The sequence below is a fragment of the Mycetomoellerius zeteki genome, unplaced genomic scaffold (assembly GCF_001594055.1).
Source record: "Mycetomoellerius zeteki isolate Tzet28-1 unplaced genomic scaffold, Tzet1.0 scaffold48, whole genome shotgun sequence".
Lineage (NCBI taxonomy): Eukaryota > Metazoa > Arthropoda > Insecta > Hymenoptera > Formicidae > Mycetomoellerius > Mycetomoellerius zeteki.
In genome coordinates this window covers 518668-533752 of record NW_017257479.1, presented here as the reverse complement: position 1 = coordinate 533752, position 15085 = coordinate 518668, and the positions used below count along the sequence as shown (strand labels likewise).

The 15085-nt window shown below is 32.6% G+C and overlaps 4 protein-coding genes across 5 annotated transcripts; 1 reads left to right on the top strand and 3 right to left on the bottom strand.

Annotated features, from left to right (window-relative positions):
- The first annotated feature begins 175 nt into the window (after positions 1–175).
- Positions 176–2262, top strand: Cks30A (Cyclin-dependent kinase subunit 30A). Its single transcript, XM_018455324.1, has 3 exons — positions 176–399; positions 1619–1746; positions 1976–2262. Exons 1-3 carry the CDS (start codon positions 344–346, stop codon positions 2041–2043), a joined length of 252 nt encoding a protein of 83 aa, XP_018310826.1. The 5' UTR covers positions 176–343; the 3' UTR covers positions 2044–2262.
- A 694-nt stretch (positions 2263–2956) lies between these two features.
- On the bottom strand, positions 2957–4566 carry Vps25 (vacuolar protein sorting 25). The gene is made up of 4 exons (XM_018455294.1): positions 4467–4566; positions 4083–4228; positions 3501–3719; positions 2957–3421 (listed from the first exon to the last, which is right to left on the bottom strand). The coding sequence occupies exons 1-4, from the start codon at positions 4514–4516 to the stop codon at positions 3309–3311; spliced, it is 528 nt and encodes a 175-aa protein (XP_018310796.1). The 5' UTR covers positions 4517–4566; the 3' UTR covers positions 2957–3308.
- Positions 4567–6417: 1851 nt separating this feature from the next.
- LOC108727250 (putative protein MSS51 homolog, mitochondrial) lies at positions 6418–8505 on the bottom strand. The gene has a single exon (XM_018455293.1). It carries the CDS (start codon positions 8207–8209, stop codon positions 6944–6946), a length of 1266 nt encoding a protein of 421 aa, XP_018310795.1. The 5' UTR covers positions 8210–8505; the 3' UTR covers positions 6418–6943.
- Positions 8506–9191: 686 nt separating this feature from the next.
- Positions 9192–12020, bottom strand: LOC108727256 (E3 ubiquitin-protein ligase RNF34). 2 transcript variants are annotated; one of them, XM_018455304.1, is made up of 7 exons: positions 11843–12020; positions 11689–11767; positions 11111–11303; positions 10854–10965; positions 10150–10525; positions 9894–10074; positions 9192–9731 (listed from the first exon to the last, which is right to left on the bottom strand). In XM_018455304.1, the coding sequence occupies exons 1-7, from the start codon at positions 11854–11856 to the stop codon at positions 9556–9558; spliced, it is 1131 nt and encodes a 376-aa protein (XP_018310806.1). In that variant the 5' UTR covers positions 11857–12020; the 3' UTR covers positions 9192–9555. The 2 variants fall into 2 exon arrangements, with proteins under 2 accessions (XP_018310806.1, XP_018310805.1); XM_018455303.1 differs by having other exon boundaries at positions 11689–12020.
- Between the last annotated feature and the right edge of the window lie 3065 nt (positions 12021–15085).

The window sequence follows — 15085 nt, the reverse complement described above, 5'->3', positions numbered from 1 at the left end:
GAAGGAAGAACGTCGGTCGGATTTATTCTCGTTTTGATCCATTTATATTTCTCTCGTATTCATTTCTGTCGAGTTGTCAGCGTTTCTCGCGACGACGCGAAATATAAGGCGAAGCAGAAGCTCGTGGCGAAACCATCTTTTGACTCGCGGCATCCCGCGGCCTCCACTCCGCTCACCGGTTGGCACATCCGTTGGAACTTTCAAATTAGACAGCGTACGTACGCACGCACACGCGGCACACGATCGAGGGAGGCTTCTCGGAGAGCTTGCCGTGTCGTTTGAGCGAACCGAGCGTTTCTGAATCGGAGCTGTCGCTGACGCCGTCGCGGAATCCAAGGACGCGATGCCGCACAACATTTATTATTCCGACAAGTACTACGACGATAAATTCGAGTACAGGTAAGCGATCATTTTACGAGTCCCCCAGATGGGGCCTCTTTTTGCCCAAAACGCGAGGACCCCCGATCGTGCGAAACGCGACGTAATGGCGTCTTTTCGTACAAATTCTACGCATTCTGCGTGAAACGTGGAACGTCCGCGCGAAGTTTCTGCGCCCAATTCAATGTCCGTCTTTTTTTTCCTCCCTTGTCACTCGATTCTTTTTTCTCCCATTCATCTTGCCGGCATCGAAGCGTTTAAAATGGTCGAGTCAGAAAGTTTTCCGAGTTAAACTTCTCGTTCAAAACCGATTTGCCGATGTTTTATTTCGGATTGGGAAGTTTATTCAGCTTGGATATGTACGAATCTTTGCGTATTTTGCTCTGCGAGATACGATTCGCGATGATTCTAACGCGAATAATTTCTCGGTAGGAGAACAAATGTCGAGAGACATGACTTAAAAAAAGATGCGTAATAATATGTACAGCAGAAAATCATTTCTCAAAATTTCTTTTCTGTCCAAGCTACATTGCAAGGATCGAATAAAAATTTGACAAATATTGCAATTATAAAATTGCAAAATATAAATTAGATTGTATCTTGGGAGAATTATGATTTATATCTGATTTTTAGGAATGATATATAAAATTAAATGGAAATTCCATCTAATTTTGTACAATTAAAAAATAATTTTATAATTTTTATTGGCTTCTTTAAGTATTATTAACCCTCTGTTATAATTTGAGTTTTTCTTGGCATGAATGAAATTTCATTCTCAAATTTCTGTGAAATAAAGAATAGTGTCCCCCAATTCTTCTTCCTAAAATGTTTTGTTAAAAACTATTTGATAATATAATAGAAATGTTGAGAAATAATCCTTATTTTTTCACATTTTTTGAAAGCTTAAAACAGTAAAAAATATTACAAACGGAAAATTAATTATTATTATTAGAGATTTATAAATATTTTCAAAAACTGAAAATCTTTTCACTTCTCAACTAATATACACTCTGATTAAAAAAATTGTACATGTCAAAGTATGTATTATTGAGAAAATAATCCCAACGTCTAGACTTGTGCATTTAATAAACTTTTTTTATCAAAGAATGTATATATTAAAATTTGAGAAATTACAAATAAAGCTTATTGTATATATATTTCTTATTTTGCGTTTTTATGTATTTTTTATTTCTATTTTCTATATATATTTTTTCATTTTTATTCTTTAATTTATATATAGGCATGTGGTTTTACCGAAAGAAATGGTGAAACTGGTGCCGAGAACTCATTTGCTGTCCGAGCAAGAATGGAGAGCTATTGGGATCCAACAAAGTCAAGGATGGGTGCACTACATGATTCATGATCCCGGTACATACTCAGTTTGATTTTAATATTTTCCCGCAGAACACAAACAGTAATGTATTATATCAATATTATAATTTTTCACTCAACAATATAAATTAATGTAACACATGTTATATATAATAGTTATATTATTGAGTAAGAAATGATAACATTAATATAATATTTATGTTAGTTTGATTTCTCTGCATGTTGTGCATCTTTTGAAGATTTCTAATCAAATGAATTATTTCAGAACCACATATTTTGCTATTCAAGAGGAAAATAACGACGCCTCTGGAGCTGAGAGGGAAAGAAAATTAAATGCAGTGAAGTTGTATCGTCTTGTAAATAACAATTTAGATCATGTTCATATTTATAGTGGAACATATTTACGATTGTATCTCACCACTTTCTGTTTTTCTCTCTCGGTCTCGCTAGCGAAATCGATGCGCCATGTAACATCAAATTCGCTTCCTAAAAACTTGATTGAAAAAGTCGCGAACCTTTAATAAAATAAAGCGACAATTTTTCAAGAAAATTCCACAGAATGGTATGTCCATGGTCGTTTTATCTTTAATTACTTCGCGTTGTCATTCATTAAAAAATGTCAAGCAAGTATGCTGTATATATGTTTATAAAATATAGTTTTTAATTCCAATTTAGCTTTTGTACTTTTCTTTTTGCATTGAAGCTCGAGAATAAGAGATACATCGCAATATATTAATTTTGAAACAAAATGAAATGTTCTAGTTTTTTGTTTCCAAAGACTGTAATTCCGAAGCGAAATAATTCATAAGAATGATGTGATTACAGTGCCTTTTAGTAGGAACTTGTAGAATTCATTCACTTGCGTTATACTAGATTAGTGCACATTAAAAGCTGCTATACATGAAATTAGCTAAGTTAAATATAAAAGCATATGTGAATATTATAAAACAGTGGAATGTCACCAATAATATTATACTTAATAATGTCACGTTATTTATATACTTATGTATTATTTCATTGTTAAAGTTGATTGTTTAATGCCACTGTATTTAGATGCTTTATATAAAGCAGCCTTTAATGTGCACTAATCCAGTATAGTGCAAGTGATCGAATTTACCATTAGTACTTTTAATTAAATTAAGACGCTTGATCATTTTCTTTTTAAGTTTGACACTTAATGCAAAAGTATTAATTTATACAAGAAAAGTGTAGTTGGATTTTAAGTTTATATAATTTGTTCGTTCTGATTTTAACACCTTGACTTTGGCACAGGAAGTTATTTTCATTACGATTTTTGTGCTTTCTCATTTCGAGTAAATCTATGTGCCGTATATAATTATCTTAAAAGCTATATAACTAGCTACATTAATTTCATATTCAAAATCATCAAGTCTTCTCACATTTGTACTTCATGTTAGTTTAGCATCCGATCGATTTTGGTTTGCCTTTTTTTTGTAAGAAAAGAAAAAGAAAAATGTATTATTGCGTTAAATAAATGTTTGCATTTATGAGCAATGTTATAGTTTTTTACATCACTTATTAATTAAATACAATTTACATAACTATATAACCCGACGAATGGTAAAAACTTTCCCGCGTTAGAAAAATTTAACACCTTGATTATCATCGAACGAGATAATCTCTGCTTTTTTTGCAGCTTCTAATGTCTTCAGTGACCTGATTAGCACTTCTGTATCCAGACCGTGAAATTCTAAAATAAGCAATATAATTATTAATGATTATTTCTAATAATACGGATGAATAGATCAAAAATAAATTTTACAATGTACCTTGTTCACTTGTGTCCTCCCCTTGTGTCAGTTCGAAAAATGTACACACAGAGCCAATGAACCCATTCTCCTGTGCCCAATTATATATTATATCTCCCCATTCCTCTAAAGTGTGCCAATAAACCAACCATCTCTGCTTTGTCTTGTCTAGTGGGGACGCATTTCCTGATTTCCCTAATTCTTCCAATATCACTAGCACAGCTTCGGACGGTAATTTTCCTGTTATTATGTTGTTAAGGAGCTTTCAATAGTAGAGTAACTATTTTAATTAATATGCATTAGCTATTAAGAAACTACAGTAATAATCCAGCAAATATTGCATCAACTAACAGTAACATAACTGTCAGTTAATTTCCCATTCAACAACACAACTATTATATATATTATATTGCAGTTATATTGTTGAATAGGAAATAAGAGTTATATTATTGTTGGTGTTTGTTAGGAAATTTTTGTAATAGATGACGATAAATGAATTGCTGAAAGTAGTAATACATGACAGGGATTGGTGTTACATTAAATAACGTACGACAAAATTATAGAAGATAATTATCATTCGATGTGACGAATAAGAAAGGATACTGTTTATGCTGGTATTATTAAATAGAGAATTTGTGTGAATCTCGCGCACATCTACGACCGCCTGTTTTGTGATACGATAGTATTCGAGCACCAGGCTCTTCCAAGCCGCTATTTGTTTAGCTCTAGTATCTGCGTGAGGTTGAAGCCTGCAATGAATAAAGCGAAGTCATGTGGCAAAAGTTGGAATATTTTTCAAATGTATTATCGCCAGATTGGTAAATACGCTTTTTGTGTATAACCTACGTTCCTAACCTGTGACATGCAAGTTTCATCAAATGACATTTTACGGTAACATCTATTGAATTTTGTTAATCTTTAGTACGTATATGCTATTATCAGTAATATTACTAATTCTTGGAATACACTTCTCGCGGTGATACTCACGTAAAAAACGGCGGGAAACTGTATTGCCAGGGCCATTCGATCTCTGCCATTGTTTTCAACTGTCGCAGACAGCTGTTATCAAACGCGTGTTATCAAAGATCTTGCAATTAGAAATGTCAAGGAAGAAAAAATGATTTTCATTTAAAAAAAATGCTTAATATATAATTTATTACAAAGATAAATATTTTATTACAAACAATTGACAAAAATCTTGTCTTTATTACAAAATTGGTGAAAAATAATTGTGTTATATTTTATACTTACTGCCTTTACGTGTATCCTGCTATATTTATAATCCATTAAAAATATAGCTCGACTAATACAATGCAACTGACTCGTAATATATAGTAAAAATAGTAGAAATGGTCCCTGAGATTTTTAGATTATAAATACGGAGACACTCTAAAGATTTTGAGTGTTACGGAATTACTGATAAATAAGTATATCAAAATATTCATTCTTCACCGAAATCTAATACTAGCTAATTTATTGCTTAAAGACAGTAATTAATTATTTACTGGAATATTAAAAATACTGAACAGTGCTTTTAAAACTTAAAATAAGTTATTAATTACTGCCTGTTGAGAGTATACGACTTATTCATTTAAATAAAGATTCAATCGTATTTCATTTACAAATTATTTAATTCCATGAATGAGAAAGAAAACGCTTAATAAATTTACAAGAGAGATAATAGAAGATATCATAAATTATATGTCAATATATGTTTCATATGAATTATCTTCATAAATACTAATTATTTATATTAGCGTACAAAATTTAAATATATATCAATGTATTTACAATGAAAATAACTTATTAACTAAATTTATCTGTTGCGACATTCCTATTTAATAATAATCGGATTCGTAAGGCCTTATACATCTGCAATGCACGAAGGTTCGCTAAGAAAAGGGACGAGCATCAAAGACGATATTCATGCATCACGAATGTAAAACAAATAAAAATCAAAATTTAAATGCTAATCGGGCTCTCGAAATTAAAAAACAATAATATAATATACGGACAATGAGAGCGTTAACACAGCGCGGGAATTGGTGCGCAATTTATATAATAGTCAAATATAATATTCACATAATATATTAAAATTGTACAATGATTGTCGATACAAACTTATTTGGACGTTTCAGTTTTCTTCGAACCATCTTCAGTAAATTCGTAGATCATTATCATAGATGTCTTGACAAAATAGTTGGGAAATGTTGAAATTATAGAACAAATAAAATTAGAATCCATTAAAATTGTTAGAATCAATATTAATAGCAACAAAGTTCAATGCAATCTATCGATAGCTGAATTAATTTGATAAAATTATTAATTATTTCAACACTGCCTTTTAGTATTGGCCAGTTTTTATTAGATTTCTATAAGGAATATCAATGGTTGGAATTTAGTACGAATCCTTCACGGCTTCATTTGACGTTTTCTTCAATGCAGCTTTTAATTTGCATTGGTCGCTTATATTATACAGAGTTGGAAAGTAATACGTTATACATTCTTAATAATGACATTAAAGTTTAAAAATAATATTTAATTTAAATTCGGTAATTATGTTGAATTTAGTTCCCAACGATTGTTTCTGCCAAATTCGGTCGTTTTTTGTGCAAAAGCGCGTCGAATAAGCCTAATTTTATCCACATTGTATGTGAAGGAAATAAATCAACAATTTCCAGAAAAGTAACGAAAAAGTAACGATTCGTTATTTTTTCAAGTAACGGTAACGTAAGAAGATAATAAGTATTGGATAAAGAAGACAATAATTATTGGATAGAGGAAAAAAGGAGATGCATTTTCTACGGAGAGGGTAGGGATAATATTATGCATTATGCTTTGGAGTGTAAAGGTATATATATATATATATATATAAAGGTCAATTTCAAAGATTTGGGAAGGGAGGATAATGAAATTTTAGAGATATATTATGGGACGAAAATCTAGATGAGACGAAAGGGACAATGATAAGTAAATTATGGAAGGAGAGAGAGAAAGTAATTAGAAGTAAGGAAAAACAGGATAAGGATAAGAGGCAATAGAAATAATGGTGAAATGATAGATCATGAGGCACTAGGGCGTGGTTGATAGGTAAAGATCATATGCGAAATATATGTACTTCTTGTAAGATAGTTGTAAGATAGGTAGTCTGAAACGAGTGCTGTGAACAGGTTGTGAATTTAAATGACTGTGAATATAGTTAGGGTGAGAAAAAAAATAAGAGTATTGGGAACAGAGGATAATATCTAGGATAAGCGAGATGAACTAAACGATAAGAAAGGTATGGATGGATGTGTGTGGTAAGAAATAATTGAACCAAGTCCTCTTCTTGGCAATTTGTAAGCTGAAGTGAATAAAATTCTATAAGTAACGGTAACGCGTTACTTTTTAAAGTGAGAAATTAGAAACGGTAACAGTAACGCGTTATTTTTTTTTAAGTTCCCAACTCTGATTATGCATATCAGTTATGAACAAAGACTCCTGTAGACGATTAAATAATGATTCTGATAAAACACTTGCTCAGGCCCAAGGATTCTGAATGGTCTTAAACTAGCAAATGGATTCTTCCCACTATAGAGATAATTTACTTTTCTATCCAGGATAGTGTTTATTCTGTTTATCTCTTGCTCTAATTCTTTTTGCATATAACATGTTAAGATTAACGGACAATTTTGTTTCATTAGCATCTGTATGGATGGTGTCCATGTTTCTCCATTGGAGATATGCTCGTGAATACCCGCATTAAATCCCACAACCAAGTCCGGTTTTATGAATAATGGGTTGCGTACGTAGTTCTCATACAACACATCGTGAAACTCTAATGAAAGTTTCTTCTTTTGCAGCATACAGTTATCACAAATACGTAATGGATTGGATTTATATTTTAATTCCGGCCCAATCATTATAACTACCAGCGATATTGTAGCCTTTATTAAATGCAGCAGGATTTCCCATGTCATCAAGGTAGTTTCTTCAATATAATTTGCAGCTACAACATGAATGACTAAATCTTTGCGTTGTGGTACATAGTCTAATATTTGCATGGCATGGAACAACGTCAAGGGACGTGTGATATATTGTGAGTGTCTGGCTGCTAAGATGTTGTATAACATTTCCGATTCAGTCTGAATATTTCCATAAGTATTTATAAAGTCATTCATGTTCCGAAATGTATCAGTGTCACAAACGTGTTGCAAGTAATGCAGATCCAAAGTATTGTTTTCTCCATTTATAAACAATAAATTTGAATGAAAACATAGTTCTAGGGGAACGCAAGTGTGTTCATGTTTAATGCTATCTTTGTGATATTTACAGAAGCTGACAGATGCACAGCTCTGACAATCCTCCAACAACTGACCATCCTGTTCATGGCAGACTGTACATTCCCTTGGAAACTGGAACATTTCTTTCTCGTAAATTTCTAGAGGACGTCCCAGCTTGAATGACACAAGCAGGATCAAGTTCAGTTTTTTGTCGTCCCACTCCTCCGAAGTTACACTATAGTCTTCCAGTCTGAACTCTCGCAGTACGTCCTGTGTGGCTTTGCACAAAGATTTATGCTGCGACCAGTGCTGCTTCTGATGCTGTCGACCACAATAGGCGATCATTTTGCAGCCACCACATTTCTTCAAACAGACGCCGTCTCCAAACCGTTTGCAAACGTGACACGTGGTCGCATAGAAGAACATATTATAATTAGCAATTATTTTATTTTTTGTTTCTAGTTCCATGATTATCAGTCTTGTTTCATATAGAAGCTTTCCTGATGCAAAATGATCTTCTTTTCTCGTTTTGATTCCTGCCTCCAGACGGAGACAATTCAGCCTGCTGGTAATGTTTATGAAGTACTATAATACATTGATTTAAAAGATAAATATTGCACAGTTTGGATTGCTTGGAACTGGTTAGAACGTTGTAATTTTACAGGCTGCGCATGCGTTTTGTTTCCCGCGCTTTTAATTCTCTGAATTGGTGCGTTTCGAAACGTTCTGATGGTACTGAAAATCTGTACTTCGGTCTGTTCACGTTGCTTGCACTTTTTGCACTTAACATCTTGGTTCTCTCTCTTTTCAATGCCTGAATATATATTTATCCTTTTTTAAATGTAAACATTTTTGGGGATTTCAAGCAACGCGACCTACGAAGTGCTGTGAGGTTTGTTCACGTTGCTTGAAATCCCCAAAAATGTTTGCACTTTTAAAATGAGATAAATATATTCAGGCATTGAAGAGAGAGAATAAGCGAATGTGCTGAGTGCAAAAAGTGCAAGCAGCACGAACAGACCTCATGTCTGTATATAGACACCACAATTATCGACAGTTTAATTATTGTCATTAGTATAAATTTTATTACTTAAACACATTATTTAGTACAAGGAGTTAAAGAAATATAATTAAATTTAAACTCTGCTACTAAAAGTCTTTAAAAAATTCCATAGAGAAAAGACTTTAGTTTTTTAATTCTGTATTTAGAATTTATATATTATTTATTTTCATAAAAAACATACATTCTGTACAACACAGAATTTACAAAATTTCCAGCATCACAGGAGATTGGAGTGTTATAAGATGTGCACAAATATATATACACACACAACTCCACAATATAAAAACTTTGTATTATACCCTAGTAATATTCCTTGCGATATACATTCATATGTACATCGCACACGCATATACATATGTACATATGTATACATACATATATGTAGTTTAATTTAATTGATGTAACTAATATATGATATAACGATATTTATTCTTTTTTTTAAATACTATCCTCTGTCTAGGAAGAGTTCTGAACTGTAATTAAAATGACAAAACATGCCACAAGATCAATCAACTTGAACTTGAAGGTCGAGACAGCATAAAATTTGTCTTTTTGTACAGGACTAGTTCTTATTGTTCATCGAAATTCACCGCAAATCATAGCACAAAAATTTGGCGTTTTATAATACAATTTCATTCTTTATCATAGATAAATTTTGCTTTATAATATACACGTCGTATAATTACACGATCTATGAAAACTGGGAGGTGCACAAAATTATCAGTCGCGATTATCCAATCGTTGCATTTTTTTAGGCTTTAAAAAATCGTACAACACGAACAACATATTGTTTGCATATCGGACATTCGGACATTTGTTTACCACAATTTATGCAACAAGCCATATGACCGCATTCCAAAATAACACACTCAATTGGAGCATCCCAGCAAATTTTACACAATTCTTCCTGGCTGAGTTGTTCCACATCTGTAAGTAATTTATTTACGATAATTGACAGAACGTAATAAGATATATCTTTTATATTAAACAATCTTTTATACTTATATAAGTTGTTCTTTACTGTCTAAAGAACAACTGACATATTTAATATGAATATAAATATTATCCTGTTGTATTATGATATAATACCTTTTCGAGACTGATTATACTCCTGCCATAATCTGGTCACTTTGTTCAGTAAATCTGGTCTCTCTATGCAGCCTTTATAATCTACGCGATTTGTACTCAACAAATTTTTTAATTGTTTAATACTTAGATACTCTAGTTCTGACGCTTCTTTTATGTCTGATAATTGCACCTTATCTGACCACTGCACAAAAAGAGATAAAATACAATAAATACTGTACAAGTATTTCATAAATGTTGCTTACAAGCGTATGTATACCGTAGGAATCTCTGTGACCATATCCGATTTTTTTTCATTCGACGTTTCGGGAACTTCCTCCTGCTCGATGATTACTGGCTGCGATGCAGTACTGGACCCAGTTGGACTGCTATCATTCCCAAATATTTCTTCTATTAAGAGGTCAGTATTTTTCGTCGGTCTTTCTTCGGGTGATTCGCTATCACTGCTAAGTGGAACACTAATAATCGGACTACTATGACTACTTTCATTTGTTTCTTCTGCCATTTCAATGTCCTCGTTTCTTACGGGTTCCGCTAATGTCTGCATGTTCGCCGCGTTACCACCAGGTTCATTATTTGCAGTACTAACATTTGGCATATTTTCCGTTCTGTTTAAAGAAGGATCAATTCTGGAACTAAACAGTTGTATTATTTAAAAAAATATTTTTAAAAGAGGAATATATAATTTATATAAATTTTGTATTAAAATAAAGCAACAAGAGTTTACATTTTATGCATAAAACTTGACTCTCAAAGAATTCAAGTGTTAAGCCTAATTATACACAACTGAAAAGCACAAGTAATAGGAATAGAAAATAACAGATTTCAATCTATTAAAAATTGTGTATTTCGATGTAATTAGGTCTTAATAAGTTGAAAGCTGTTATTCCCTGTTTCTATTGCCTGTTCTTTTCGTTAAGTCTAAACTGCCAGTAATTATATACACTGCAATGTAAAACGTACTGTGGTTCTTCAGCAGCATTTTGCGTCCTAGCGCTTGTACTGTAGTCAGAAGTTAAGCTCGAGTCAGTTCCATTAGCAAAAAGCATTAATAAATGCACCAAGTCTTCTTTCTCTGAAATTCAGGTATAGTTTTATAAAAAATTCTTTAAGTTCTTATGAAATTAATATTGAGAAACTATTATTACAGAGAAAGAGAGAGAGGGGGGGGGAGAGGGGGGCATGTTGGCAGGCAGCATTATACATATTAACGCACGTACCGACACAACCCTTGACAGAAACTTTTTTTGCCACAAGATATTGACGCAAGTCCCTAGAACGTATCTGTCTGATTTGATTTCTGATGAGTGGCCTTATTGACAATAGACCACAGCTATCGCAGGTGAACACCTTGTCGAACCGTTTGATTACACATTCGGAACAGAAATACCTTAGGCAGTCCACGCATTGTTTCTAAAAATTATACGAGGGGAGAATATAAATATATATGTCAAACACATTAAACCAGAATTTCGCAATGAAGAATTGTGATAAAATTCGATCGAATATCAGGCAAATAAATTGGAACCAGATTACTGTGGAGTCCTTAATAAAAAAAAATTCTAGATTACCTAATAGAGAAAGGTCAAATGTTAATTGCTAAATAATTTAGTACGCAGTGAATCTGTGTCACTTGGTTCTACGGTGACATTAGCATGACAATTTGAAGAAGGCTCGAATTCATTGTCCGGACAGGCATGACTTGTCAAGGTTTGTCGAATTGTTGGATCGCCCTTGGAATCCCGGTCGTACAGCGAAGGAGAAGGGCCAGGTGTCCCCGATGAGAGTATCCACTCACTTTTCTCTTAAACAAGTTGAACTTTGCATTGCAGGCCTCGCAAGCCATCTCAGATCGCCCGTTATCGCCCGTTCGTTTCCTGAAACGTTCTCGTTTTGCACGCCGTGAAATATCACTGTGTTGAGAGACCGAATGGGAATAACAGATACTGTACGTTGTATTCTGCATGAAAATCTGGAGCGTAGCGTGAACGCCGACGATCGTGATGTAAGAAGGACGAGCCGGACGAGCGTAATCCTTTCAGATCGATAGTACGGTGTTGTTATCGGTTCAGTACGATATAAGTTCGTATAAGTCCGAATCAGTCCGAATTACTCCGATTACTCCGAACAGTCGACTATGAAAGGAAACAAACGAAAGTGCCCAATCGGTACGGCAGGAATACGCTTCTATCTTATCTACATATAACAATAAGTATTGCAAAAAAGCTCTCTGAAGATAAACTAAAAACATAAATGTGTGTTCTCCGAATGTTTCTTTATTATTTTAATTACAACCTAATAAGCTATTGGAAACAATTTAGAATATAAGACGAAATTCGCTGGATACATTCAAAAATATGTAACTAACTAAAGAAAGTAGAAAAATAAATTCAACGAGCATATATGTATATACATATATACATGCAGACATGTTAAAAAAGAAAGATCTCAAATTAATTGTACCATTTCGTTTTTATTATATTTTTTAATTTTATATACTGAGGATGGTCTAATTGAAGGCCGAAACGTCTATTTATTAATTGTAATTCTATATGTATTGACTTTAATATAAGTTTTGCTACAAAACATCGAACGTTCGTGGTATATGCCCTTAATTTCTTCGTTTTTATTATTTTAGTAAAATAAGTATGAGCTTTTTTGGTACTGTTATGAGTTTCGGATAATCTAAAAATAATTGAAAATTTCATAGTGAAAACACACTATGCAACAAAGGGTTAAAATATACATATAAGCAAAGATAGAATCACACTTTTAAGAATTACACTTGGGAATATTTCTTAATTTAGAAACTCTCCTTTTTTAACTAGTTATCCATTTTTCTCACAAATGATGGTGCCTCACTTGTTACATAGCGAATTAATTAATTTGAGTAAGGAAGAATGTTGACATACGCACAAATAATAAAATATATATGTAATAAAGTTATATTTTAATAATTTTTTAAATAATTGTTTTATATAATATATAGTGTTTTACAATATGAATCTTATATAAAATGAATGTTTAATACTATACAGTATAAATATTTAGAGAGTATAAATATTACAGTATAAATATTGTATACAAAATTTTGATAAAAAATTTTACGGTCATAAATAAGCTGTTTACTATCTTAAAAACTTCATTCTTCATAGGGTATTACATTAATTGTAGCCAATAAAATTATAAAAAAAATTTGACATTAAGTATTTCTATAATGATACTGTCACCAAAAAGTGTTTTTTTAATTTGATCTTGCATCTTTAAATTAGATTAAATCATAAAATAACATACGCAAAATGCTTATAATGCAAAAATATATATGGTATCCTTTTAAAAATTACATTTAAGAAAATCTGTAATAATTATCCAGCGAAATATGACCGTCAATTAGATGTCAAATCAATGTTAAATCGACGTCGATATCATCACTTTAACATTAACTCATAATCAATTTAATAAATTATATCTTGTTGGGTAGTGTCATAAAAAACATTTCAGCTGCAAAAGATTCTCAACTTTAGAAGAAAAGTATTATGCATTCACGGAAAAAAAAGATTAGTTGCAGCAGCAAGAATTTGCATGTGGTAGCTAAATTTCAGTCGTAACATATGGATACCTAAAACTTTAGCAGTGTGATCCATTTTATTTAGCTGTAAACGTTGTAGGTAAGAGTGACAAAAATTTAGCTACCCCGCAGACACTGCATGAAATGGCTATAGTACACGGAAAAAAAAGTTTTTAACGCTACAGCTAATCATGGTTTGCTGAAACTGTATTTGCTGCTGTAGCAAAAGAATTTGGCTACGGTTACACCGTGCATTTAGGCCGCGGCCTATACGATAGATATCTTTGTTTAACCTACAGGATAAACAAGGACATCTATCGTATAGGCCGCGGGCTATCCTAAATGCACGGTGTAAACATAGCCTTTGTCACTGTTACTATTATGTGTCTTAGCAAAATGTACTTATCTGCTGTTACCATATCGATTAGAAACTGAAGATTTGCTATCACAGCTAACAATGTAACAATGATATCACAGCTAATATCGTAACTAACGCAACCAAAGTATATATACGTTAATTACGATTGTTAGCCGTGATAGCAAATCTTCAGTTTCTAATCGATATGGTAACAGCAGATAAGTACATTTTGCTAAGACACATATATAATAGTAACAGTGACAAATTCTTTTGTTACAGCAGCAAATACATTTGGGGGAACGCGCAGATAGGTAGTCGCGCAATACGCAACAATTGAATGCCGTATAGACGCTGGCGCTGTTTTGTTTCACGATTGTTTTTGCCTCTCGCAGTCGAAATGATCAAAACGGTCCGCGAAACTGCTCGAAGCGTGTGCAAACGCGTCATGTGTAACCTCAAATCAAGAAGTTATTTAAAAAGTAAAGTGAGATCTCTGCTCCCCGAGGAGACTATTCACTGGAGCAGTAGATCCATTATTTCTGCATGGCACTGTGACTCTAAGCTGGGGCTGGCTGGGGCCGAAAACCAATAAAGGGGAAGCCAGAAGAAGAAGAACGCGTCGTGTCAGTAGGGCTACTGTGATGGAAATAAATCAATCCTTAAAATTTAATAATTGACTCACTTTCAGTATAATTATACTGAAAATGGATCAATTGATAAACACTTTAGCGATTTTAGCGATTTATTTTCACCAGGCTAACCTAATAAATCATGGTGCAAATTAAAGTAGCTGTCATGTAAACAGTATTAGCTTTGGATCAGAACTCAAATTTGCAATGGCACTTAAAATATTATCAATAGTACCAAAACTTATGTCTCCCACATACAATTATGTGCTAACCATTACAGCGCGTTGTAATCATTTATACATTTTCTGCTTTCATCTAAAAAATTTGTAAAGTCAAAAATATTATTTAAAACTTTATTTTACAAGATACTTCAAAGTATATATGTGTGTATCCTAATAAACGAGAATGGATTAAAATGGATTGAAATTTTTTTTCTATCCGAATGCGTATTTTAAATAGCGAATACTTTTTTTGGATTTAATTGGATTCAATTGGATTCAATTAAATCCAATTGGATGGAAGTAGATTGAAAAATTACATTCAAAAATTGCCTATTCAAAATTTTGAATTAAACAGTATTCATAATGCACAGAAAAAGCTGATATTATTTTTAGATTGAAAAGTATAGAGATATGCTCCA